General features: G+C 42.7%; 1 protein-coding gene across 1 annotated transcript in view; it reads left to right on the top strand.

The window, feature by feature from the left end:
• The first annotated feature begins 1,507 nt into the window (after positions 1–1,507).
• LOC120053194 (NT-3 growth factor receptor-like) overlaps positions 1,508–16,896 on the top strand; it is a 157,936-nt gene continuing 142,547 nt past the window's right edge. Inside the window, exons 1-2 of the mRNA XM_039000353.1 lie at positions 1,508–1,545; positions 3,069–3,137. Of these exons, the coding sequence (XP_038856281.1) occupies positions 1,508–1,545; positions 3,069–3,137 (107 nt within the window). The remainder of the gene's footprint in view (positions 1,546–3,068; positions 3,138–16,896) is intronic.

Genomic DNA, 16,896 nt, shown 5'->3' with positions numbered 1-16,896 from the left:
TTTTGCCGGCTGGGCTGGCTCTGGCTGCATGTTCTTTTCTTACCACTGGTCTCTTAATACAGGGTTTCCCAAACTCGGTCCTGGGGCCTGCTCTGGGTGCATGTTTTTGTTTTTGCCCTAGCCCTGCACAGCTTATTCAAACAACCAACTCATCGTCAAGCTTTGATTATTTAAATCAGCTGTGTAGTGCTAGGGGAAAAAACAAAACACGCACCCAGGGCAGGCCCCAGGACCGAGTTTGGGAAACCCTAGCTTAATACACAGTGTCCAACTCCTCCTTTGTGTGCCAAGAATAATAACATGTAGGAAAAAAACACTCGGCCCCTACTAGTCCCTGTGGATGCAGCTTTAATAATCTCATTATCAATTTAATGAGGTGATTAGAATGCCAGGGGCCAGGGGTGCACAGGAATGTGCTATGGAGGAATCTAACAACATCCTGAGTCCTCCTGGCATCTTGGTGCTTCAGTCCTCCTGACTCCTGCAGCTAGGGGATTAGTTACAATTGTCTCTGGAGACTTGGCTCGACGCGGCTCCTGTAATACCGGGTCAGATGCCCTGGTGGTCCCAGGTCCTCCCTCTACTAAAGAAGACAGTGCACCACACAGTGCTGTGGATTTGGGGAGAGATGGCAATAACAAATAAATATATAAATCAAATCAGACCGTGCCACAAATCCGTACCACAAAGCTTTTGCTTTGCCATGGAAACAGGCATGTGCAGCAGCATAGCAGTGTTTAGTAGTGTTAGCGTATCGGGATCCCTATTCATCCAACCACCAGCTGAAGGACTAGCCAAGGAGGCACATTAAGCAGCATGGGCATGTCTCTCTGAAATGTAAGGAAAGATTGTGTGCTATTCTGATTGTAGTATTTTGATGCAATTAACCTGGACAGACCTTTTTCCTGTTAGACCAAACCATAAAGCACATAAAAAACATAGGCTACCCATGGATCAAGTATTCCATAACATATCTAATAATGGTATAGAATGGTCTGAACGGGAAGATTTCCCATATCTTGACCTGAAATTTACCCCCTTCTCCTAAAAGGGTGCACTCATTCAGTATCCCTCAATGATTGAGGTAAAAAATAAAATGGTACAGACTCCGTCTACCGCAACCCAATGATATTAAATCCTTGAAATGGAGTGAATGAGTGCCCACTGCAGGGAGAAGGTGTGTGTGTGATGGGGATTGGGCTGTAGTGTGGGGCACAGGCAGCCAGCCCTCAGCTGGGTAATTTGACTCTCCGTATCCTCTAGCTGAATTAGTCACAGTGGCTGCTGAATAGCCTCCTGTGCCTGACCAATTGAGGCCGGCTTCTTACCCGTAATGACGGATACTGAGCTTATTCTACCTACCGCCAGGTCCCAGATAGGATTGGATTTAGTGTGAAGTAGGATGATTTCATCTCTATTTCTGAAACTAGCCTGAACTGCCTATGCTGCTGTATATCTCACTGTCCATGGTGCTGAAGTAAGAGCAGGTTAAGGGCTGTGTATGAAAATGGCTGCTGTCCATGGTCCTGTAGTAGAGAGGAGCAGGTAAGGAGTATGCACTGTATATTATACAGCAATATGGACTATGGACAGCACTGATAGATATTCCTGTGCCCATAGTTCTGTATACTGAGGGAAGGTCAGAGTTGTCGCAGAGGTCTTGCACTGTCAATGGTCCTATAAAGAGAGACTACTGAGAGGTGTATGTGTTGTAGTCCCTCACTGTCCATGGTGCTGCAGAGCAGAGCAGCAGAGGGGACAGGTCAGTGACAGACAGGCAGCTAGGCAGCAGTCCCCCGGTCCCCAGGGCCAGATGAGTGGTAAGAATGCAGTGGAATGCATTGATTATCTGTCAGCCAGGTCTGCTAGGATCTAACCAGGGCAGTGTTAGGGTATTAAGTATCTGAAGTATTCAATGAATATTCATAATGAGGGGCTGTTCGTTATGTTCCACTGTTAGTGATTCAGCCCCTGGTGCTCACTGTCTCTTCACAGAGAAGGGTTGGAGTGGGCTTGGGTGAATGCTCCCTAGTGGGCTTCCCACAGTGTTAGTTTGATGGTGCAATATTTTCACATCATTGCGTTGCGCTTGAGCACAGCCTCGTATATCAGCCTGTAGCATATAATTTTTCATTTCTGTAAGTTCACACCTTTTCGAATTGTAAGTCGCTGTGGATAAGAGCATCCGTTAAATGACAAAAATCGAAAAATAAAAATACGTGGTTATCAGCTGAAGCTCCCTCTGCAGAATACAAACAGATCCTTTGGTGGGCCTCTCCCTCTGCAGAATACAAACAGATCCTTTGGTGGGCCACTCACTCTCCCTCTGCAGAACACAAACAGATCCTTTGGTGGGCCACTCACTCTCCCTCTGCAGAATACAAACAGATCCTTTGGTGGGCCTCTCCCTCTGCAGAATACGAACAGATCATTTGGTGGGCCACTCACTCTCCCTCTGCAGAATACAAACAGATCCTTTGGTGGGCCTCTCCCTCTGCAGAATACAAACAGATCATTTGGTGGGCCACTCAATCTCCCTCTGCAGAATACGAACAGATCATTTGGTGGGCCACTCAATCTCCCTCTGCAGAATACGAACAGATAATTTGATGGGCCACTCCCTCGCCCTCTCCCTCTGCAGAATACAAACAGATAATTTGGTGGGCCACTCACTCTCCCTCCGCAGAATACAAACAGATCCCTTGGTGGGCCACTCACTCTCGCTCTGCAAGAATACTTCCATTTCAGGGTTTAACATCTTAGAGCGGTGCTCTGGTGGTTACATGCCTTATCTGCTTTTCAGCCACCTTCTTTGTATTGGATTTGAAGGCCTCAGGTCCTCACTGTCTCTATTTAATTTGTTGTCTTGAAAATGACCAAGTCTGTCTTTATTGGATTGTCAGGGCTACTCCGTTCCCTCCAGCACCACTTATTCCCTGATGATTTTTCAGTTTGTTTTATTTGTGCTTTGTCTTTTCTCAGATACTGTTTTCTTCATCAGCCTCGACCACACAGTCCAGCACTAACACATTTATCATGTGTTTTCTCTGTCTCCCTCTCTTCTACAGAAACCTATCCAAGAACCCTCTGACCACGTTGTCCTGGCAACTGTTCCAGAATCTGCAACTCTTCGAGCTGTAAGTTTGTGTACACTTATCATCTTGTTTTATGGACTTGTGCACCTATAAAAACTTTCATAAAAACCTGATATATCCTAAGTGTGCAACCCACCTTCATTGTTTCCAAATGGATTCCCATCTACCTCCATTAGAAGCCAAACATCAATTAACCTGAAGAAAAACATTGGAAGAAACAAACAACACTATAGTCCCTGCATCATTGATGTTGATTTAATGGATGTGACATAAAAGTATGCAACTTGGAGAGGTCCAGGCCGGGTGATCCTCTAGCCCAGAGTGTCTTGTTTGTCCAGAAACATACCAGCAATCAGTGTGTTTATGACCTGAATCTTCTAGTTGTTTGGGCTACTTTCCCCCCTCCCAGTAGAAGACATAAAATTTAATCTAGCATTGAGATGGCCATCGTAGAGTTATAACACATGGGCATCCTCTCCAGCCCAGGAATCAGAGTGCTTCCCCTAAATAAGAGAGCCTCAGCCAGGCCCTGACACAGAGCAGAGAGCAGGCTTTATTTTATCATGGCTCAACCCAGCTCAGCGTGGGAAACAAAAGGACAGCAGCTGTATGGTTGTGGTTTAAATGTGGTATTTTATGTTATGGAAGCAGGGCAGCTCTTCTGAGGAGGCCCATCATCTTTTCAGGGTTGCTTGTCTAATAGTTAGCAAATACATACTTGGATATGTTATACCAGAGTAAGAATAGCATGGACAGCAGAGTAGCAGTTGATGAAAAAGTTCTAAAGTAGGTGTAAGATAAGTGGGTATGGAAAGTGTTAAGTGAAGAAGATACAAACAAGTGGCTGTTTTTAAAACACAGATGAATTATAGACTCTAGAGATGGTAATTTGCATGTGCGCTTATTGATATGGATATTCCTTTTGATACCATTATCATTGTTATTCATAGCCATTTTAGCTGTATGTGTCGTCTGAAGAGTATGGTCTTTTAGAAGGAGAAAGCACAAATATTTCAGACTCTTTCAAGTCTGCTTAAAGTATTTAATCTGTAATTACTAAAACTGTTCAACAAAGGCTCAGTGATAAGCACTCGACAGCACACCTTGAACAAAGAGAATAATCTCATGAAAAGAAGATGAAACCGGTTATAAATGAGTGCCATTTCCGTGCGACCAACTGGGAACAAAGACATTGATTCATTTTATTTTTTTTGTGGCGTAGAGCCTAACAAAAGACTAACAAAACATAATTCAATGGATAAGAGAAACAGAGTTTATCTCCCTTTTTCTTAAATGATTTACTCTCCCATCCCCTGTGGAATGTCAGCACAATGACAAACACACCAAACACAGAAGGGCTGAGGCATGCAGATGTGCTTCTGGTTTTGTGTCTGAAATGGCACCCTATGGGCCCTGGTCAGAAATAGTGTGCACTATATAGGGTATAGGTTGCCATTTTGGACATACCCTGTGTCTGTCTTTAATGGTGAGTGTTGGTCTGTTGGTCCTCATAGTGCCATGCTCTCTCCTGGGACCACATCTGTTGATTAAAACTAGACAGGCAGAGTGATGGCTTTTCGTTCCAGATCAGAGTGCATCAGAGTCATGCCTGTCAGTTTGAAATGGAGGTTGCTGCTTTTGTGGATGTGTTACAACTGAAGCGTTTAGGCACTGAGCAGTCAGACCCCTATTCACTGGTTATAATGATGACAAGTGATTTATTTAATGGAAGAAAGGGGTTTCGGGATAGGGCATGGGCATGGTTCCCATGATACATTTGGCACATACATGTGCTGGGAGATATTCACATAAGATGCAGTAATTTGTTGTAATCATGCCGCAGAAGGCATACAGTTGCTTAATCTTCTCAAAGGCAAAAATGGCCTAAATTGTTTTGCCATTGTAAAATAGTTGTTGTTACAGACCTCAGACACATTGGTGCCATAATGGCACAAAATGTGCATCAACCAATTACAATCGTAGATTTGCTTGCGTGTGATATAACGCTACATTGTAGCTGATCTCCTTCATCCACTTCAACAAATATGCATTATTTAAATTGAGCTTTGAGGTCCAGTAGTGAACAGGGCCTCGAACCCACTGTTACTGTGCCCCGAAGATTCACAGTTAACCAGTTTAGTGGTGTATGCCACCTGGTAGTGATTGTAATGGAGGTACATGACAGCTATTTGACAAGACCAAAATCCTCTTAGACTATTTTTAAAACTATGTTGTTTTTATTGCACCTTCATTTAACCAGGTAGGCCAGTTGAGAACAAGTTCTCATTTACAACTGCGACCTGGCCAAGATAAAGCAAAGCAGTGTGACACAAATAACACAGAGTTCCACATGGGATAAACAAACGTACAGCCAATAACACAATAGAAAATTATATATGCAGTGTGTGCAAATGTAGTAAGATTAGGGAGGTAAGGCAATAAATAGGCCATAGTGGCGAATAATTACAATTGAGCAATTAAACACTGGTGATAGATGTGCAAGTAGAGATACTGGGGTGTAAAGGAGCAAAAAATAAATAACAATATGGGGATGAGGTAGTTGGGTGGGCTATTTACAGATGGGCAATGTACAGGTGCAATGATCTGTAAGCTGCTCTGACAGCTGATGCTTAAAGTTAGTGAGGGAGATACAAGACTCCAGCTTCAGTGATTTTTGCAATTTGTTCCAGTCATTGGCAGCAGAGAACTGTAAGGAAAGGCGGCCAAATGAAGAGTTGGCTTTGGGGATGACCAGTGAAATATACCTGCTGGAGCGCATGCTACGGGTGGGTGCTGCCATGGTGACCAGTGAGCTGAGATAAGGCGGGGCTTTACCTAGCAAAGACTTATAGATGACCTGGAGCCAATGGGTTTGGCGACGAATATGAAGTGAGGGCCAGTCAACGAGAGCATACAGGTCGCAGTGGTGGGTGGTATATGGGGCTTTAGTGACAAAACGGATGGCACTGTGATAGACTACATCCAATTTGCTGAGTAGAGTGTTGAAGGATGCTTTGTTACGAAATAGGAAGCCGATTCTAGATTTCATTTTGGATTAGAGATGCTTAATGTGAGTCTGGAAGGAGAGTTTACAGTCTAACCAGACACCTAGGTATTTGTAGTTGTCCACATATTCTAAGTCAGAACCGTCTGTCCAGAGTAGTAATGCAAGACGGGCGGGCGGGTGCGGGCAGCGATCAGTTGAAGCGCATGCATTTCGTTTTACTTGCATTTAAGAGCAGCTGGAGGCCACCGAAGGAGTGTTGTATGGCATTGAAGCTCGTCTGGAGGTTTGTTAACACAGTGTCCAAAGAAGGGCCAGAAGTATACAGAATGGTGTCGTCTGCGTAGAGGTGGATCAGAGAATCACCAGCAGCAAGAGCGACATCATTGATGTATACAGAGAAAAGAGTCAGCCTGAGAATTGAACCCTGTGGCACCCCCATAGAGACTGCCAGAGGTCCAGACAACAGGCCCTCCAATTTGACACACTGAACTCTACCTGAGAAGTAGTTGGTGAACAAGGCGAAGCAGTCATTTGAGAAACCAAGGCTGTTGAGTCTGCCGATAAGAATGCGGTGACTGACAGAGTCGAAAGCCTTGGCCAGGTCGATGAAGACCTTGTCTTTTATCGATGGCAGTTATGATATTGTTTAGGACCTTGAGCGTAGCTGAGGTACACCCATGACCAGCTCAGAAACCAGGTTGTATAGCGGAGAAGGTACGGTGGGATTCGAAATGGTCGGTGATCTGTTTGTTAACTTGGCTTTTGAAGACTTTAGAAAGACAGGGTAGGATAGATATAGGTCTAGAGTGTCTCCCCCTTTGAAGAGTGGGATGACCGCGGCAGCTTTCCAATCTTTAGGGATCTCAGACGATACAAAAGAGTAGTTGAACAGGCTAGTAATAGGGGTTGCAACAATTGCAGCGGATACTTTTAGAAAGAGAAGGTCCAGATTGTCTAGCTCAGCTGATTTGTAGGGGTCCAGATTTTGCAGCTCTTTCAGAACATCACCTATCTGGATTTGGGTGATTGAGAAATGGGGGATTCTTGGGCAAGTTGCTGTGGGGGGTGCAGAGCTGTTGACCGGGGTAGGAGTAGCCAGGTGGAAAGCATGGCCAGCCGTAGAAAAATGCTTATTGAAATTCTCGATTATCGTAGATTTATCGGTGGTGACTGTGTTTCCTAGCCTCAGTGCAGTGGGCAGCTGGGAGGAGGTGCTCTTATTCTCCATGGACTTTACAGTGTGCCAGAACATTTTGGAGTTTGTGCTACAGGATGCAAATTTCTGTTTGAAAAAGCTAGCCTCTGCTTTCCTAACTGCCTGTGTATATTGTGTTCCTAACTTTCCTGAAAAGTTGCAAATCGTGGGGGCTATTCGATACTAATGCAGTACGTCACAGGATGTTTTTGTGCTGGTCAAGAGCAGTCAAGTCTCGAGTGAACCAAGGGCTATATCTGTTCTTAGTTCTACATTTTTTGAATGAGGCATGCTTATTTAAGATGGTGAGGAAAGCACTTTTAAAGAATAACCTGGCATCCTCTACTGACGTGATGAGGTCAATATCCTTCCAGGATACCCGGGCCAGGTCGATCAGAAAGGCCTGCTCGCTAAAGTGTTTTAGGGAGTATTTGACAGTGATGAGGGGTGGTCATTTGACCGCGGACCCATTACGGACGCAGGCAATGACGCAGGCAGTGATCACTGAGATCCTGGTTGAAGACAGCAGAGGTGTATATAGAGGGCAGGTTGGTCCGTGTTTACGGATTTAGGGTTGTACCTGGTAGGTTCCAAGATAATTTGTGTGAGATTGAGGGCATCTAGCTTAGATTGTAGGACGGCCGGGGTGTTAAGCATATCCCAGTTTAGGTCACCTAACAGTACAAACTCTGAAGATAAATGGGGGGCAATTAATTCACATATGGTGTCCAGGGCACCTTTGGGGGCTGAGGGTGGTCTATAACAAGCAGAAACAGTGAGAGACTTATTTCTGGAAAGGTGGATTTTTAAAAGTAGAAGCTCGAACTGTTTTGGCACAGACCTGGATAGCATGACATAACTCTGCAGGCTATCTCTGCAGTAGATTTTAACTCAACCCCTTTTGGCAGTTCTATCTTTGTGGAAAATGTTGTAGTTGGGGATGGAAATTTCTGAATTTTTGGTGGCCTTCCTAAGCCAGGATTCAGACACGGCTAGGACATCAGGGTTGGCAGAGTGTGCTAAAGCAGTGAATAAAACACATTTAGGGAGGAGGCTTCTGATGTCAACCTCTCTTGGGTACGTGAGACGTTAGCGTCCCACCTGTTCAACAGCCAGTGAAACTGCTGGGCGCCAAATTCAAATACAGAAATACTCATTATAAAAATTCAGAAAACAAAACATATTTTACATAGTTTAAAGATTAAAACTTCTTGTGAATCCAACCACGGTGTCAGATTTAAAAAATGCTTTACGGCGAAAGCATACCTTACAATTATTTGAGAACATAGCCCAGCAGACAAATCATTACAAACAGTAACCAGCCAAGTAGAAGAGTTACACAAGTCCGAAATAGAGATAAAATTAATCCCTTACCTTTGATGATTTTCATATGGTTGCACTCAGCAGACATTCATTTACTCAATAAATGTTCCATTTGTTCGATAAAGTCTCTTTATATCCAAAAACCTCCGTTTTGTTTGCGTGTTTTCTTCAGTATTCCACAGGCTCAAACGCAGTCAAAACAGGCAGACAAAAAATCCAAATTGTATCCGTAAAGTTCATAGAAACATGTCAAACGATGTTTATATTCAATCCTCAGGTTGTTTTTAGCCTAAATAATCGATAATATTTCAACCGGACAATAACGTCGTCAATATAAAAGGTAAACAAGAAAGGCACTCTCTCGGTCGTGCGCATGAAAAAGCTCTGTGACACTTTAGGGTCCACTCATTCAGATTGCTTTTTCAGAATACAAGCCTGAAACAATTTCTAAAGACTGTTAACATCTAGTGGAAGGCATAGGAACTGCAATTTGAGTCCTAAGTCAATGGCTACTGTAATGGCATTGAATAGAAAACTACAAAACCAACAAAAAAAACTACTTCCCGAATGGATTTTTCTCAGATTTTTGCCTGCCAAATCAGTGCTGTTACACTCACAGACACTATTTTAACAGTTTTGGAAACTTTAGATTGTTTTCTATCCAAATCTACCAGTTATATGCATATCATATCTTCTGGGCCCGAGAAGATGGCAGTTTAATTTGGGCATGCTTTTCATCCAAAATTCCAAATGCTGCCTCCTAACCTAGAGAAGTTAACATGCATGAAACCAAGGCTTTTATGGTTACAGAAGTCAACAAATGATAGCACCTGGGGAATAGGAGTGGAACTTGGTGCTACAGGGCCTGGGTTAACCTCTACATCATCAGAGGAGGAGTAGGATAAGGGTACGGCTAAAGGTTATAAGAACTGGTCGTCTAGTGCGTTGGGGACAGAGAATGAAAGGAGCAGATTTCTGGGCGTGGTAGAATGGATTCAAGGCATAATGTACAGACAAGGGTATGGTAGCATGTGAGTAATGTGGAGGTAAACCTAGGCGTTGAGTGACGATGTGAGAGGTTTTGTCTCTGGAGGCACCAGTTAATCCAGGTGAGGTCTCCGCATGTGTGTGGGTTGGGACAAAAGAGCTATCTAAGGCATTTTGAGTGGGACTGAGGGTTCTACAGTGAAATAAAATAATAAGAACTAGCCAAGGCTGCAGTAGACAAGGCATATTGACATTAGAGAGAGGCATAAAGCAATCGCAGGTGTTAATCAGAAGAGCTAAGACAACAACGGTACATGGCAATGAATGGGCAGAGCAGGTCAGTTAGGTACATATAGGACCTGAGTTCGAGGCTGGGGCCGACAGGTAAACAAAATAGGTACCGTGTTATTGAAACAGTCCAGGGGCATCAGCTGTGTAGCCGAGTGATCATAGGGTCAAAAGAACAGCAATAAGTGAGTCAGGGTGCTGTTCGGTAGTCACTACTACGCTAGGCGAGCAGGGGACACAGCATTCAGAAAAGCTAGCGGGCCGGGGCTAGTAGATGGTTCTTCGGCGACATCGTAACAGAATAGCCTGTTGAGACCACATCGGGCGATCACGTCGGCAGTCCAGTCGTGATGGATCGGCGTGGCTCCGTGTCGACAGTAAAAGGTCCAGGCCAATTGGCAAAGGAGGTATTGTAGCCCTAGAATTAACTGGTATATGGGCCTAGCTCGAGGCTAGCTCAAGGCTAGCTGGTGCTTGCTTCGGGACAGAGGCGTTAGCTAACAGTAGCCACTCATTTGCAGCTAGCAAGCTGCGATGATCCGGTGTAATGATCCGGTGTAATGATCCAGAGTGGCAGGATTCCGGTGATATGGTAGAGAGAAGCAGTCTGATGTGCTCTGGGTTGATATCGCGCTGTGCTTACTGGCAGATGTTGTCCGAGCTAAGGCTGGCTGATGATTGGGAAAAAGGCGAAGAACGCTAGCCGTGGCTAACAGAGACTAGTAGCTATTTAGCTAGCTAGCTGCTGATGGAAGTTCCAGTTATAAGGAATAAAAATAGCAGATCTGTACCACATTGGGTGAGGCGGGTTTCAGGAAAGCATTTTTAGTTCGTAGATAGAAAGTGAGATTAAGATATATACGAAAAAGACTAGCTATTTACATGGGAAAAGACAAAGACAAATTCACATGTCCTACTGCAACGCCATCTTGCAAAAATTGTATGGATGTGTGTGAAACAGATGAGCAAAAGACGTGGGATTTATTCTTATGCTAAAAATTGCCTTTTTAATTGTGCCTAACGTTAGTAGCTAGTAGCCTAGTCAAGGATGCATGATATTTATTAGGATCCCCATTAGCCGATGCCAGTAAAGACATTACATAATTTTTTTATTTGACAACTTACATACATTTAAAATATTAACATAGACATTACAGACCTATATAAAATAATTATTTAAAAAATACTACTATAAAGACATTTACACAAATATGCATGATCATGCAATTTTGGCACTCTACACTTGAGGCAGACCAAGAGGAACAAAAGTAAATAAAATATCCCTCTGGGGGTCAAGTTGTCATATTTTAAGAAATGCCATTGGTTGGTGGGTATAAAGATCTTTGATAGGCTGATGTGTAAATTTGTGAAATCACTGTCAGCTGGTGAGTTTAGCATAGGGCTAACGTGTGCTAGGTTATCTGATGGAGCACACACTGGTTGAATCAACGATGTTTCCACATCATTTCAATGAAATTACATTGAACCAACATGGATTAGACGTTGAATTGATGTTTGTGCCCAGTGGACAGCTACAATGTAGCGTTCTGCTACATGCAACTACGTCTACAATTGTAATTTGCTGATGTGCAGACGGAGGTCCAGGTTAAACAAACTTTTTTTAATATTCGCAAGTATGGACCCATTGTGTTACAGCATGAAGCCTCAGGTCTAGCGCTGCTGAACCTTGTTGTTTCACTGACTGCTTCTGTGTGCATGGTTTCCTCTCTAACAGCTTGGACTAAACACAGCAACAGTAAGAGTGATACTGAAAGCACAACAGCAACAGCAGCTCCTTGTGTATCTTAACCACCAGCAGCCATACCACTGTGTGCTGCTGCTTGTGTTCTGTGGTAATTGCTGTCAGCTTTTTTTGGTGCTCAACACAGGATGACTAAGGTGAAAAGGGAAAGTGTGTGTGTGTGCGTGCATAACCCGTGCATGTGCGTGCATACGTGCACATGTGCGTGGAAACGTGCACATGTGTGCATGTGTGCGTGTGTGTGTGTGTGTGTGTGTGTGTGTGTGTGTGTGTGTGTGTGTGTGTGTGTGTGTGTGTGTGTGTGTGTGTGCATCCCTGTTCCCCAGTCCTGTAAGTGTAATCACAGAGGGGCAAATCACCTGTGTGGATCAGGCAGCTCTGAGGAAACAGGCAGGCAGCCTCATCAGGAGCCCTGGTGCTGGCTGGTTGCAGAGGAGACCAGAGGAGAACTGCCAATCTCACTGTCCTCCCCTCACCAAGCTGGGCCTAGCAAATGAGGTGCTTTCCTAAGCTGAGACACACACATGCACACATACACACACACACACACACACACACACACACACACACACACACACACACACACACACACACACACACACACACACACACACACACACACACACACACACACGCACACCGATATAGAGACTGCAGGTAATTTTTTATTTATGTACTTATTTAACCTTTATTTTATCAGGGAGTCAAACTGAGACCAAGGTCTCTTTCGAAGACGAGCCTTGAATTACAGAAATTACAGAAAAGGCACCAGAACATTACATTTAAGAACATTTTGAAGATTGTTCCACAAATAAGGTGCAAGAAATCTAAAAGCTGATTTACCTAACTCATTAGAGACTAAAGGAATTTCCAGAGTTAGCCATCCCTGAGACCGGGTGTAATAAGGAGTATCAGTAGCAATTTAGAGTCAGGGGAAGGATAAAAGGTCCTAAACATTTTGGGATTACTTTCTTTATCTTATGAATAAAAAACAGTAGGTTTATAGAGTAGATGATGTTGAATATGGTTTTATACAGTATATGTATTATTTCTAAGGCACAAGCAGTGTTGGTATTCGTCTTCATTGCTGGCCATGTGATCGATAGGGAAAATATTTGACATCAAATTTCTGCATACTCATTTTATCATGGATCCTTGTGGTTTGGATGAAAGCTTATTTATACTTTTTTAAACCTTTATTTAACTATGAAAATAATTACAGAATATTGAGTGCTGGATCAAAGTTAAAAAAGAAGAGTAGAACTCCAAAGTCCAAAATGTTATTCCCTATTAGCTTTGCTCATTTCAGTCATGATTTTTGGAGTGCAGACAGATTTCTAATGGACCTTATTGGCAACCAAAACCGTTGGTCACACTTTAATAAGGAAAACACTCATCCAAAAGCAAGCCAAAAACACTGCAATCATTTCCCCAGCCTTTTTTCACCATCAAACCTTCAGATACATTTCTTAAATATACAGTACCAGTCAAACATTTGGACACACCTACTCATTCCAGGGTTTTTCTTTATTTTTACTATTTTCTACATTGTAGAATAATAGTGAAGACATCAAAGCTATGAAATAACACATATGGAATCATGTAGGAAGTCAAAAACTGTTAAACAAATCTAAATATATTTTATATTTGAGATTCTTAAAAGTAGCCACCCTTTGCTTTGATGACAGCTTTGCACCCTCTTGGCATTCTGTCAACCAGCTTCATGAGGTAGTCATCTGGAATGCATTTCAATTAACAGGTGTGTCTTGTTGAAAGGTAATTTGTGGAACTTCTTTCCTTCTTAATATGTTTGAGCCAATCAGTTGTGTTGTGACAAGGTACAGCAGGGGTGGTATACAGAAGATGGCCCTATTTGGTAAAAGACCAAGTCCATATTATGGCAAGAACAGCTGAAATAAGCAAAGAGAAATGACAGTCCACATTACTTTAAGACATGAAGGTCAGTAAATCCAGAAAATGGCAAGAACATTTAAAGTTTCTTCAAGTGCAGTTGCAAAAACCATCAAGCGCTATGATGAAACTGGCCATCACGAGGTCTGCCACAGGAATGGAAGACCCATAGTTACCTCTGCTGCAGAGGATATGCTCATTAGAGTTAACTGCACCTCAGATTGCAGCCCAAATAAATGCTTCAGCATTCAAGTAACAGACACATCTCAACATCAACTATTCAGAGGAGACTGCGTAAATTGTATTTTTTATTTGATTTATTTAACCTATATTTAACTAGGCAAGTGAATCAGTCCTTAATGGTCGAATTGCTGCAAATAAACCACTACAAAAGGACACCAATAAGAAGAAGAGACTTGCTTGGGCCAAGAAACATGAGCAATGGACAGTAGCCAGGTGGAAATATGTAATTTGGTCTGATGAGTTCAAATTTGAGATTTTTGGTTCTAACTGCCGTGTCTTGGTGAGACGCAGAGTAGGTGAACGGATGATCTCCACATGTGTTGTTCCCACCATAACGCATGGAGGAGGTGTGATGGTGTGGGGGTGCTTTGCTGGTGACACTGTCTGTGATTTATTTAGAATTCAAGACACGCTTAACCAGCATGGTTACCACAGCATTCTGCAGCGATATGCCATCCCATCTGGTTTGCACTTAGTGGGACTATTTTTTTTTTCAACAGGACAATGAGCCAAAACCCACATCCATGCTGTGTAAGGGCTATTTGACCAATGAGAGTGATGGAGTGTTGCATCAGATGACCTAGCCTCCACAATCACCCGACCTCAACCCATTTGAGATGGTTTGGGATGAGTTAGACCGCAGAGTGAAGGAAAAGCAGCCAACAGGTGCTCAGCATATGTGGGAACTCCTTCATGACTGTTGGAAAAGCATTCCTTATGAAGTTAGTTGAGAGAATGCCAAGAGTGTGCAAAGCTGTCATCAAGGCAAAGGGTGGCTACTTTGAAGAATTTCAAATCTAAAATATATTTTGATTTGTTTCACACTTTTTTGGTTACTACATGATTACATGTGTTATTTAATAGTTTTGATGTCTTCACTATTATTCTACAATGTAGAAAATAGTACAAATAAAGAAAAACCCTTGAATGAGTAGGTGTGTCCAAACTTTTGACTGGTACTGTATATATACTTAAACACTGTATGTTTTATCCCATTGTGGAAGTAATGTTTTATTTACAGTATTTCCAAAATACTTATTCTTTAGATGCTTTTGCATAACCTCTATAACCTGCAATAACAAATATTTTACCCGTCAGTATTATATTTATATCTCACATAATGCCTATTTGATAGATTCTTGCATGAGAAATGTTTTATTTGAATCATAAATTTGCTAGTTATGGCCCTGTACTGTGCAATAAATAGTTTCCCATAGGAGATTCTCTCTATGTGGATGTTTGATGGCAACACTCTAACTCGGTCTTATATATTGCATTCATAAAAGACAAGATCAGTTTTATATCTCTTCTTCTGATGGCTTTTCATTGAGTGTCTATCTGTCTTGCTGCTGGGGGTTGAAGACAGGCCTGATGAGATGGATGGCTCACAATGGCCTGGCACTCTTTTCTGGGGCTTTATAGCGCTTCAAGAAAATATAATATTACCTTCTTTTAGTCTGTGTCTTTTAGCCAAGGGAGCCGGGCTAAAGACACTGCTCACACAGCCCAACCACTTACAAGGCCTGTAAATGGTATCAGAGCAGGGGGATTGCTAAATGGCAAATCTGTTGTAGCTGCTCCAAGGATGATGATACGATAAAATATTATTTACAGCACAAGCACAATAGCACATTCACCAGTGTCAACAAACATTTAATATGTGGCCACAAAGCTGCTTTGCCAGGGGCTGGGAGGGTCATCGATCCCCTTTCTACTGATGACCTTTCTTTAATCCTGCATGGGCTCTATAGAAAGACCTTTATGAACAGCCAGGACATGTCTGTGTTAGTTAGTGTGAAGAGATCATCTATTTTTAAAACAGTGGGACAGACACATTATTGGTATTATTAAGAATGGAAAGAAGTAGATGGTGCTCAACCAACGTGAGTCGTGGTGCAACCTAACATTTTTTAAACATCATTGGAAAGGAAAAGGCGCAACACTCGCTCACCGCAGAACGCTCTCTGACCGCTGTTTCCTTTCCAATGGTATTATTAAGAACCCGTCAGATCAGGCAAGACACAAAACAACACAATCATGTCAGTTTTCGTGCCTTCATGCCTTAGCGTCCCTTGAAAGAACATCATTTTCTCACCAAATTAAGGGAAAGTAATCTTGGAACATGATGATGGCATATTTTGCCTACATTGACTACTGTGCAGGTGGTGTCCATTAGCCAAACTCTGCCTATACATCCAAATGTTGGCACAGCCAATTAGAGAGAAACTCTGCTCCGCTCCTTTCTGTTGGGACTTCACTTCATTCTGGCTAAAACTGGGTACAACACAAGGTTAGAAAAAGGGAAACAGCATTAAGAATGGAAAGGGCAGTAGCACAATCCCCATTTATTTAATTTCCATTTTAATGTGCAGCTGCTGCCTGGATGCCTGGATGGGACTACGAAGGCAAAATGTCCACTGTGATTAGTCGTGGGAGTGGAATCTCTAATGATCGGCCTCTTAATTAAAATCCTGAAATAATTAGGTGTGCATCGCTTCATGTCTGAATAGCCATGTATTCATCACTGGAGTCAATGGTGGCTCTGTGATGAGGTGTTACTTTACAACAGCCTAAACTGTGATAGCTAAATCCTGTAATTCCTTTCATAGGACTGTTCTGATTAGTTTGATCAGTCATGGAAATGGCTGCACAAAGGCTACTCATCCTTAATCTGTAAAAGGCAGACAACTCACAGAGTATTACAAAATACCTTTGTCATTATCTCTAGTGCAATAACTTCAAATTGTGCATTTCTGAACTATATACTGTATATATCCTTGATGAAAACACATTCTTGCGTCTCTGGCTCTAACAACATGAAAGGAACACATTTTCAGCTGAGATGGAATAAGAAGAGCAGGGTGTTTTGTGTTAATGTGTTAGGTGCCAGTCATTCACCCATGTGCATGCCCCAAAGCTCAGAGCTGGCATGTCCATCTGCTGGCATGATTACACATGACCCATGCTTTCTCTTTGGGGTTACTACAATTAACCCCGACAAACCCCAACACCAAACACCAAGCCAGGACTAAAATGTAACTAACAACTCTCCAAAGCCTACACTGTAGCTTCGTCAGAAGAAAAG

This window comes from Salvelinus namaycush, chromosome 9, assembly GCF_016432855.1.
Source record: "Salvelinus namaycush isolate Seneca chromosome 9, SaNama_1.0, whole genome shotgun sequence".
NCBI lineage: Eukaryota > Metazoa > Chordata > Actinopteri > Salmoniformes > Salmonidae > Salvelinus > Salvelinus namaycush.
This window is presented reverse-complemented; position numbering and strand designations above follow the sequence as displayed.